Source organism: Clarias gariepinus, chromosome 12, assembly GCF_024256425.1.
Source record: "Clarias gariepinus isolate MV-2021 ecotype Netherlands chromosome 12, CGAR_prim_01v2, whole genome shotgun sequence".
NCBI lineage: Eukaryota > Metazoa > Chordata > Actinopteri > Siluriformes > Clariidae > Clarias > Clarias gariepinus.
The window spans coordinates 27455807-27467784 of record NC_071111.1 but is presented as its reverse complement, the minus strand read 5'-3'; the positions used below and the strand labels follow the sequence as shown (position 1 = coordinate 27467784).

General features: G+C 38.6%; 1 protein-coding gene across 1 annotated transcript in view; it reads right to left on the bottom strand.

Moving 5' to 3' along the window:
* Positions 1-201: 201 nt before the first annotated feature.
* Positions 202-11978, bottom strand: part of LOC128533833 (NACHT, LRR and PYD domains-containing protein 12-like) — a 30795-nt gene continuing 19018 nt past the window's right edge. The window contains exons 9-13 of the mRNA XM_053508090.1: positions 11270-11443; positions 8506-8679; positions 3606-3779; positions 1972-2145; positions 202-1746 (exon numbers count right to left, since the gene is read on the bottom strand). Of these exons, the coding sequence (XP_053364065.1) occupies positions 1695-1746; positions 1972-2145; positions 3606-3779; positions 8506-8679; positions 11270-11443 (748 nt within the window). The 3' untranslated portion in view covers positions 202-1694. The remainder of the gene's footprint in view (positions 1747-1971; positions 2146-3605; positions 3780-8505; positions 8680-11269; positions 11444-11978) is intronic.

The following is an 11978-nucleotide window of genomic DNA, read 5'->3' as shown; positions in this document are numbered from 1 at the left end:
TAAAAAATATACCAAAAATGCATTAAAAAAACAAGTTTAAATAAGTATACTTTGGAAATTAGACCAACCTTTCACTTAAAGTATATTTTCCAATAATATATTTTTGAAAAGTGTACTGTAATAAATAATTTTTAAGTATATTTAAAGTTTAATTCCAAAATTTGGTAAAAGCATGATGTTAGTATACTTTTTATATATTAACTGTGTATTAATGTGTGTGTTAATATATTTTATATATTAACAATGTACTATCGAGGATTTCAATATATTTGTAATACACTAAAGTGTATTTTTTTACACTGGGGCAGTTTCCCAGAACTAACAGCTTTTTATAATGAATCTAATGAGCTACCTCGGTTCAGGTGAGCTCCCTCGTCACCTGACCGAGGTGCCCTCTGGGAAACTGCGTCTACAAAAAAAAAAAAAATACAAACATAATTATGGGGCACACAGTGCCCTCTAGGGGTGGTCCCTTACAGTATGTTTGATTTTAAGGTATTACATTAGATCAGTGTGATGTAGCTGTACTTTAACAAAATTACTATGGCTCAATGAGACTGTGATTCCTTTAGTATAAACATTTTAATTGCATCTAAACATAAGACAAAGTGACTCGGTAATTGTGATATTTTTACGTTAAAAAATGTGCCCAGAGTGAAATACATTCAACCATTGAATAATTTGTTTAGTGTATTGTAACAATATTTATCAAGAACTAATCATTTATCATTATTTTACTACAACATTCCAGGTACATACTTAAATTAAAACAGTAATTCTGACATATTTATGCATTACGTTTTTCTCAAATGTTTATTAATTTATTCAGGTCAATGTAAGCAGTTAAATACAATGTAATTTTAATTGTGTATCCAACAAAACAGCTACAATATACATGCAAGAAAAATGAGAAAATATTACAGTATTAAAAAAAATACTAATTACAAACACAGAATAATCTCACAAGATGTCAAACCTGCATTATACAACAATAAATTTGGGGTCATGAATTTGTTTGGACAAGCAGTGACGCCAACAAGGCTAATGCTTCCTATATCTCATAACAGACCTAGCAGATTTGATGACTTGTGTCACTCCACTTGTTTTTGTTCACTCATCTCTGTGTCTGTTTAATGTGTTATACAGTACCTAAACAAATGATGTGTTTTTAAGGCATGCCCACATGCAGGAACACCCAAATATGCTCATCACACTCTGGATATTAAATGTGTATTAATAACCATAAACTGGACTGTGGTACTTCATGATCAACAGCATACATCATCATCTAATGTTTATAATTAATCATTCAACATTTCTTCATTCTTAGTAACATCTGTGTTATAACAGGAACATGAGCAGATATTTACTCATCACATCACTGCTCTTATCCAATCACAGGCTTTGGAGCTTTTTAAATAATCAACACTACTGAGTCATTTAGCTCTTGTTCTACATTTAGATTTAAGTGCAGACTTTAAGAACAAGCTGAGGTGAATTTTACAGGAATGACAGAAGACACGGTGTGGAGGTCGGGTGCTGGAAGAAGTGTCAGAGTGAGGAAAGTGGCTGCTTAAATACAATATTTGTAGCATAAACGATCATTTTAGTGATCATATATGACCATTGAGAATTAAGTTTGCTTCCAGAGACAGTGAAAAGCAGAGATGACGAGATGTTCATTACAATCACTCTCATGCATTTATTTGTGACATTTTGTAGAATCTGTCTGACTCCATCTCCTGCCTTCACATGAAATTGAAATCAACAAATTTTATTAAACACAAAACAGCAATAAAGCATATTTAATTAATAACGAAATGTTGTATTTAAATAAAACACAGTGATAACACTTCTAACTCACTAATCTTATATTTATTGGGAATGAACAAAAATGTACAAACTAATGATAAATTAGTAAAATTATTAGTTTTTTTTGTCCAACAATTATATAAAACATTTATTACTCACCACAGTGTCTGTAGTTTGTAATGTTCATCCTCCTTAAGAGCAGAGAGCAGCTTCTTTGCTGAGGCTCCTATTTTATTCTCAGACAGATCCAGGTCTCTCAGGTGTGAGGGGTTTGATCTCAGAGCTAAAGTCAGAGCAGCACAGCCTTCATCTAAAATACCACAACCACACAACCTGTAGGGAGACACAATGATACACTCTTCATCACCAGATTTTTATCTTCATTTAAGACTTACTTTAAAGCTGATATCTTTTTAAAATTATTTTATTATTCAGAATGACACCACATCTTTATGCTAATTAACAATGTAATCATATTGAGTCTTATATTTTGTTTCTCTCAGAAAATGCAAACATATTTACAGAATATTGCTGCACATTTAAAAAAGTTTAAATCATAAAATTTTAACATAGCTTGTGTCTTCTGTCCCTCTGGGGAGCCTATACAGCACTTGGCATCATAGTTGAGAGAAGGAGAAGAGCCATCCAGAAAAACATAGAGGCTGCAGAGACAGCCTCGAGGTGGATATGGATTAAGAGAGGAGATCCATAGGTTAGTGCTGCTAGAGTACAAGCTGAGGTCTTATCAGCCTCATTTGGGTTGCCTGAGTGATTGTGTATGATGTTGAAAGACCCGGAACACCCAATGAACTCAGGATATATCACTGATAATGCACTTTAGCTAGCCATCAGTAGACATTTCATTATATCAGTGGATCTGGATAGACCAGTGACTACCAGGAAAGACTGGTTGGCAACCGAGAACAGTTCGGTGACATCTGAAAAGACAGATGGCAGTGTAGAACAAAAACTAAATGACTCAGTAGTGTTGATTATTTAAAAGGCTCCAAAGCCTGTGATTGGATAAGAGCAGTGATGTGATAAGTAAATATCTGCTCATGTTGCTGTTATAACACAGATGTTACTAAGAATGAAGAAATGTTCCAAGATGGCACCGGTGAGGTCAGCTGCCGTCATGACGGCGCCGATCTATTTTACTTTGTTTTCGTCTTTTAAGGTAATTTTTAGTACCTTTAAACCGGCAAATTCATCACCATTGAGTGCATTTAGTTTGATAGACATACTCTTATTTCTATTGGTTTACAATGTACTCACAATTCAACGTTTTTAACTCCAGATCCAAGCTGGCCGAGTGAAACCCTGAGGGAGAACAAAGGATGCGGGACTCTGGGAAGTCAAGGGGAGGCGGCATGTGCTTAATGGTAAACAACAGCTGGTGCAACAGCGCGAGCGTTGTTCCTCTTACACGCTCCTGCCCACCCAACCTGGAACTACTGTCCATCAAACGTCCCCCTTTTTATCTTCCTCTGGAGTTTACATTGGTCATAATCAGCGCCGTTAACATTCCACCACAAGCGGACACAGACACTGCCTCATGCGAGCTGCATGAGGCACTCACGCAACACCAAACACAACCCAATGCTGCGCTTATTGTGGCGGAGGACTTTAAGAACGCCAACCACAAGAGCGTGGCGCCGAACTTCATCAGTATGCAGTGAAATGAAACAATCTTCCTCCTCAGGACATTAATAAAACTCCTGCTTCAGTCTCACTATTAGAGAATGTGTCTTACTGAGGAGCAGGTCATGTGACTCTCAGAGAGATGATCTTACCTCAGTTTCTCCAGTTTACAGAGAGGATTCTCCAGTACAGCAGAGAGACACTTCACTCCTGAGTCTCCTACTATATTCAAGGACAGATTCAGTTCTCTCAGGTGTGAGGGGTTTGATCTCAGAGCTGAAGTCAGAGCGGCACAGCCTTCATCTGAGACACCACAACTCTTCAACCTGTAGAGAGACACAATGACACACTCTTCATCAGCAAATCTTTATCTACATTTAAGACTTACTTTAAAACTAATATGTTTGTAAAATTATTTTATTATATAGAATGACATCACCTGTTTTTTTTTCTAATTAACAATATAATTAAAAATGATTATACTGAGTCTTATATTCTCTCAGCAGATGTGGATATATATTTACAGCATATTGCTACATGGTCTAAAAAGTAAAAGTGTAAAACATGGTAACAAACAAAAATCATAAATTTTAAGATATTATGTAAAGTATAAATATGGAAATTTAAAAATAACTTAGTTCTTGTGGAAACCACATTATTTCCTGTTATCGTATGGAGATGCGGCGGACTCGTCTAGCAATAATTGTTCATATTTCAACTAATATTCAACTTAATTTGGAGGCTCATTTTAAATCTTGTCTCATGTGCACAATTTTTCTCTGAAGAGATTAATCGTTTCATTTTCTATTTTACTTCTTTGGTCACGAAAGAGGGTCCGTGCCGGAAACACAACAATAATTATTAACTGACTTTAAATAAAACAACACCATATATGGGTGTAATGGCGGTGTGTCGTAAGAGAGGGAGACATAAAGCAAAACATACTGGTTGGGTTTCCAGATATGTCACGTAAAAAAATTTAAACCATTTAAATCACAAAAATATTCATATTTTTATTGTTTTATAGTCATAAAATCAACTGAAACGACCATAAAACCACGTGTTTGAATGTGCCAATCGTATTTCTTTCACTATGTGACACAGAAATTGGTGTGTGTGAGTGTGTGTCTCAAATAACACAGTTACAGTACTGTTACGCAGTACTACACATTACCAACACCATGGAAACACTGCTTGTTTTGTGCCCAACAAGGAAGACCGCTTCTATAAAGCGTCGTTAAGTTATCTCATAATTATGACTTAATATCTCATAATTATGACTTAGTATCTCATAATTATGACTTAGTATCTCATAATTATCTCTTAAGAGGTAGCAGTTTGTGGCAGGTGCGCATTTTATAATATTGAATAAATATTCAATAAATATAATATATAATATAATTGAAAACAAAAGTTTTCAATATTGAATACAAAAGTTACTGCATCCTTTTGCTTGGAGGCGCCTAGTTGCACACCCATGAAGATGTAGCACCTATCCTATCGTTTAGCTTGATGATTGTACATTAGGTGAATTAACTACTGGACATTTCCAAAACCCATCAATTGCACCATTAATACATATTCCATATGGTTAATTATAGAATTCTAGGCACCATAAAAAGTTGGAATCTGGGTTTCTGTAAAGATTTCATCTTAGACGATTTCTGGCTCTCTGGTCGGGCTCTCCGGCTTTCCGGCTGCTACAGTAGCTCTCCGGCTGCTGTCTCTCTGTCTCTCCGGCTTTCCGGCTGCTTGCTCTCCAGCTCTCTGGCTGTTGGCTTTCTAGCTCTCTGGCTCTCTGGTCGCAAACTCTCCAGCTTTCTGGCTGCTAATTCTCTGGCTTTTTGGTTGCAAGCTTTCCAGCTTTCTGGCTGCTAATTCTCTGGCTCTCCGGTCGTAAGTTTTCCATCTTTCCCAGCTGCTTGTTACTCAACTCCAGCTTATCGTCTGCTAGACCTGCCGTTGGGCTCTGCCGTTCAGCAGTAGCCTTTCTAGTAGTCTGTTGAGTTAAGATCTTATGTGCAAAGACCAAGGGTTAAGAATCGACAATGCGGTCTTTTAAAAGCTCTAGGCCGGGCTCTAATTATCCTTTTACTCAGGATTTCAGGTAAAGTGCATGTTAATCCTGGTCCTGATCCAGACTTGGGCCAGGTTTCTCGATAACGCACACTCTTAGCGCGCTAAGAAGACTCTTAAGATATATCGTATGTAAAGTGATTACTTTTAGTAAACTTTTACTTTAAGTGTGTTTCCCGAACTGTTCCTTAGGAGTCTTCTTAAGTCGCTGCCTCTTACGTCCGACATTACAAGGCGCTGTCTACAGTGAAGATCCTGAATTAGCTGACATCAATTGCTCAGGAACCGATTTTCACTCCTTTTGCATGACAGCGTTTAAAAAGACAGCTTTTTCCATGCAAAATAAACATTGCACAAAATTCTTCAAATAACGTTTATTTCAACATGGGCTAACTTATCAATAGCATGCCATAATGGACAACCATATAAATCAAATCCCCAAACTGTCGCTAAAATTTTCATGTAACCTGTAGTGGCGGTGAAACGAACCGGGTATACAATCATAGTTAATTGACAAACAGCTGACAACACTCTTTACCAGCTTCAGAAACAATGTGAAGCATGTCAGTGGTTAGGGTTGTATAGCGCACTTATGGAATGAATACGATGAGATGACAGAGTAGAGATTTAATATCCCTATTTCACCTAAGTGGTTTCGTGCGATGCCCGTAAATACGGTTCATCATGAGTCAGCGCGTATTTTGGTGCCATGATTACATTTCCATCTTTCCACGCAAAAAATTAAACATGTTTAACATACAAAAGCTCGCGGACCTTGCAGATCTTCGCGCAACATCGGGCAGGCACTCGAGGCGGCTCACGGTGCCGCAATTGTCCGTCGATGTTCCGCTAACATTCCGTAAAGTTCTGCATGGTCAGCAAGCTTCATGTTTAATTTTCCACATGGAAAGATGGAAACGTAATTACAGCGCAAAAACTAGCAGTGAATCATGAGGAACCCTACTTACGGCCACCACATGAAATCGCGTAGGTAAGTTATGGGTATAACACCGCATCTCACAGCGAGTAAAACTGCATAAGTGATATAGGGGTATAAAGCATTATAGTCACTCAGAAAAATTAATGGATGCGGGGTTTGAAACTCCCAAGTTCCCAAGTAATTAGATTTGCTTGTTCTAAACATTGAATTCACTAACAATTTCACTCTGCCAGTGGCTGGGTGCTACCGCCCTCCATCAGCCCCGGCCTGTACCTTAACGACTTTGTCCAGTGTGTTGGCCCTCTTGATCAAAACTGAATTTGTACTTCTTGGTGATTTAATTGGGATATGACTAAACCACCCGATAAAGTCATTCAACAATTTGATGCACTAAACTTACATCAAATTATCTGCTCCCCCACTAGGTATGACATTAAATCCATAGATAAGTCTATGTTGATTGATATTATTTTAACAAACTCTCCTCACAAGTATTACTCTGGGGTATTTTGTTCTGATATCAGTGATTACAGTTTTACTGCATGTGTGCGAAACGGTTGCTACATCGAGAAACCGACTCGATTTTGTTATAAACGTGCTTTTAAAATTTGAATCACCAAGCTTTTCTACATGACATGGCAGATGCTGACTGGTCTAAAATCAGTCTGGTTCCAACTGTAGATGAGGCCTGGTATTCATTTTATAAGCTTTTTAGGGCTGTTGTTGATAAACATGCCTCAAAAAAATGACTCAGAGTAAAGGATAAACATACTCCTTGGTTTACCCAGAAGCTTGCTGTGCTTTTACAACAAGAAATACTTTACGATACTGGCATCTCTGACAAATCCTTGTCTTGGTTTTCTAATTATCTTAGTGATAGAGTGCAGTCTGTAAAAATCTGAACAAGTCCTTTCCCAGCCTCTCCCAATCACCAGTGATGTCCCACAGGGATCAATACTTGGACCTACACTTTTTTCTATTTATATTAATACTGTAGCTAACTCGGTTACAGATTCATCTATCCATCTTTATGCCAATGATACAGTTCTTTACAGGTCCTTCTCCTGCTGCAGTCTTGCAGCAACTTCAATGTAGTTTTAATAGATTGCAGACAGACCTTTTCCAATTTGCATCTCAAGCTAAATACTTCCAAAACTAAAGTCATGTGGTTTGGATAAAAAAGGTCATGCTCCATTAAGCTCTCCAAGTATTTGCTCCCTTGATGGGACACCATTGGATCAGACTACTGAATATAAATATCTGGGAATTTGGCTAGATAACACTCTGTCTTTCTCAAAACGCACTGATAATTTGAAGTCTAAGATCAAATAAAAACTTGTGTTCCTTTATAGAATGCGTTCTGCATTTGCATCATCTGCTAGGAAAACTCTGGTGCAAATGACCATTCTCCCCATGTTCGATTATGGTAATATTATTTACAGATCAGCATCCAAAGGCCTGCTTCAAAAGTTTAATGTTCTCTACCACTCTGCCATCCCGGTCATAACAAATGCATCTTTTAAAACTCATCACTATACCCTTTATTCTTCTCTCAACTGGTCGCATTGCACACCCATCGTAAAATTCATTGGCTTATGGTCATTTACAAAACTCTCCTCGGTTTGTCCTCTCCCTACTTACAAGAACTGTTACACTCTTCTCCTTCTGGGTATAACACTTGTTCTGCTAACCTGATTCTGTTGACAGTTCCTGCTTTTAAACCCTACAGCTCACACACAGTGCATTTAGTTTGTATCCCAGGTGCAGTTTGTGTGATTAGTTACAGTGTTTTAGTAAATTTCACAGTAATTTTAGACACACTGCAGTCACATCAAGTCATGTTTTGCTCTGCAGCTTCTCACATACGTACATCTGACCCAAAGACTCTGTGACAAATCATCAGTGTGCAGTGAAAAGAAACAATCTTCCTCCTCAGGACATTAATGATCAACCTAAAACTTCTGCTTCAGTCTCACTATTAGAGAATTTGTCTTACTGAGGAGCAGGTCATGTGACTCTCAGAGAGATGATCTTACCTCAGTGTCTCCAGTTTACAGTGAGGATTCTCCAGTACAGCACAGAGACACCTTACTCCTGAGTCTCCTACATTATTATTAGTCAGATTCAGTTCTCTCAGGTGTGAGGGGTTTGATCTCAGAGCTGAAGTCAGATCAGCACAGCCTTCATCTGAGACATCACAACCACACAACCTGTAGAGAGACACAATGACACACTCTTTATTACCAATTTTTTATCTTTATATATGACTTAGTTTAAAACTAAAATTATGTAATTATGTGAAATGACATCACCTGTTTTATGTTATTAAAAATTATCATACTGAGTCTATTTTGTGTCTCTTAGCAGATGTGTGTATATTTACAGTATATTGCTGCACAATCAAAAAGTGTAAGATAAATTAGAAGATGTAAATGATAAGTATTTACATTCAAAAATAATTCATGTCTTGTATAAACCAGATTATTTGCTAATTATTTATTTGGATATTTATTTATATATAAATAGATATTGCTTAATTATAAATAAAATGGAGAGTAAAAAATGTCTACAAATCAGATCAACCAGGTTCTACAGGTTTAGGATGTGAAAGTCACAGTAAATTAAAATTTTACAGAAGGACTGACATGAAGGCACAGAGTCAGATGTCATTTAATTGAATTGAAACCTTACAATTCATCTGAATGTCCGGTGAGCATCTTGATGTGGCACACCTGTGAGGTGGGATGGATTATCTCAGCAAAGCAGAAGTGCTCACTATCACACATTTAGACTGATTTGTGAACAATGTTTGAAATAAATGGTAATATTGTGTATTTGGAATAAATTTTTAGGTCTTTAAGTCCATCTCATGAAAAATCGGAGCAAAAACGAAGGTGTTGCGTTTATATTTTTGTTGAGTGTACATCGCCTTGAGGGACAGGGACTCGCCGTGTGCTCAAAGCAAAGCTGGTGCGCTAGCTCATTCAAGAGGCGCGAGCACAGTTTGCCCCGGCGATTATGTGCGAGACTACCCTAGTGTCGTCCACTCGCACTAGGGCATGATAGCCTATTAACTGCTGGAGGAGGTGTAAAATAAAGCCATCAGTTCGGGGCAATTGATGTGCCACGCGAGAAGATGGCCGCCTCCACTAGGCTGGACGGCCATCTAAGACCGCACCCCAGCCCGTGAGGGAAGCGTCTGTCGTTATCATTTGCGACGACAAATGGACGCACGTAGAGTGGGACCCAAAGTCAGAAACCGTGGTCTGAACCACATAGAAAGGGTATGAAATCACCTGGCGCTTAACCCGTATTTGCCTCCGGGGATTGTCCCTTGAGTAATCCCCTGGCTTTTAGCTATAATGTACATCGCCCTGCGGACAGGAACTTGTCCTGTCCCCCAAGGGGAACCTGGTGCACTAGCTTTTCAAGCGGCGCGAGCACAGTCCGCCCTGGCGATTATGTATAACACTACTGTACTGTTGTCCACCCGCACTAGGACATGGTAGCCTCAACTGCTGGAGGAGGTGTTTCAGGGCAAAATAAAGCCATAAGTTGGGGCAATTAATGTGCCACGCGAGAAAATGGCCTCTCCAGCTCCCTTTGGGCTGGATGATCATTCAAGACCGCAACCCAGCCCGTGAGGGAAACGCACGTAGAGTGGGACCCAAAAACCCAAAGTCAAAAACCAGGGTCTGAACCACATAGAAAGGGTACGAAGCTCTTGGTGCGTAACCCTTATTTGCCTCGGGGGTATGGCCCTGAGTATAATCCCCTTGCTTTTAGCCACAATTGAAACAATCTCATGTGCAGAGGCCCAAAGGTTTCACCGTGGACACAGCTGCCATGAGACCTACGTACAAATATCTGAAAGTCATAAACAGTCACTTTCTGGGCTAGCTTGGATTCCTTCAGGGTGTTGGAATGGATTTGACACGCGCAGGAGACCCCTGTGCCCGCATTGCGATCGCATCCTAGGTGACACCCAAAATGTTGTGTTCTGAGCAGGAAAGAGAACGCTTTTATGGCGTTGAGTCTCAATCCAGGAACAGAGATGAGCTAGGACGACATCCCGATGTCGAAGCGCTAGCTCCTGAGACTGAGCCAGCATAGCTAGTCGTCTAATGTGCGGGTTAGCTAGACCAAATGGAAGGACCCGATACTGGTAAGCTTCGCCCCCGAAAGCGAACCTCAGGAACTTCCTGTGTTGTGGCAATATTTCCGTGTGAAATATATGCGTCCTTCAGATCGATTGTCACAACCAATCCCTTGGTTGGATTCAGAGCAATCACTTTGACAGTCAACATTTTGAACCTGTCTTATTTTGGATAGCGGTTCAGCCCGCAAAGATCCAAAATCGGACGCTTGAGAGCGGACAGAGGTATTTCCCGATCAGATGAGAACACGAAAGAAAGGAGTTTTTAAATCCGTCTCTTACAGCTCTGCCGGATGCACGAGTTTAAGCCCCAGGAATGCGCGGCGGCTTTAGCACTTAATCGAAGCAGGAAAGTGTAGAGATCGCCCTCAGATATGGATTATAGACACGGAGGGACATCTTGTTTAAAACTCTTATTAGATGACGTCACCCGACAGAGGTTATATAAGCCAAAAATTTGGCGTGTTTGATACAAACATGCTTCACAACCGGATACATGACAAGAAGTTCCCGTAGCCTTTGAAAGGGAACAGCATGGCAACCGATCAGCATTTAAACCAAACATGGCAGTGCCTTCCCAAATTCAACATGGTACCAAAACACTGTATCCTCTATATTAAAACATCTCGGAGAGATTATCTTACCTCAGTGTCTCCAGTTTACAGAAAGAATTCTTCAATACAGCACAAAGACACTTCACTCCTGAGTCTCCCACTTTATTCCAGGACAGATCCAGGTATCTTAGGTGTGAGGGGTTTGATCTCAGAGCTGAAGTCAGAGCAGCACAGCCTTCATCTGAGACACCACAATCCCACAACCTGTAGAGAGACACAATGACACACTCTTCATCACCAGATTTCTATTTTCATTTAAGACTTACTTTAAAGCTGTTGTGTTTGTAAAATTATTTTATTATTCGGAATGAGAAACCTGTTTATTCTAATTAACAATGTCATTTAAAATGATCACACTTTGAGTCTTGTCTCAGCAGGTGTGCATATTTACAGTACATTCCTTACAAAAAATAACTGCAGTTTTACAGCAATTTTTTTAAGTACAATGCTTACAATACAATACAATACAATACAATACAATGTTTTTGTAACTTTGTAGTTGTTAAACAGTTTATTGCCAAAATAGCCCTATCAATATAAATAACTAAAGTAACCAATATCCTATTATTATTATTATTATTATTATTATTATTATTATTAATTCATTAATTATAATTATTTACTGTTTCATGTTAAAAGTTATTTTTTTTTAGGTAATTGTTATAATAATGTATGGTTGATAATATTATTTGTTCCTGACAAATACCATAAACATCTTGTGCTAAGCATGCATAACATG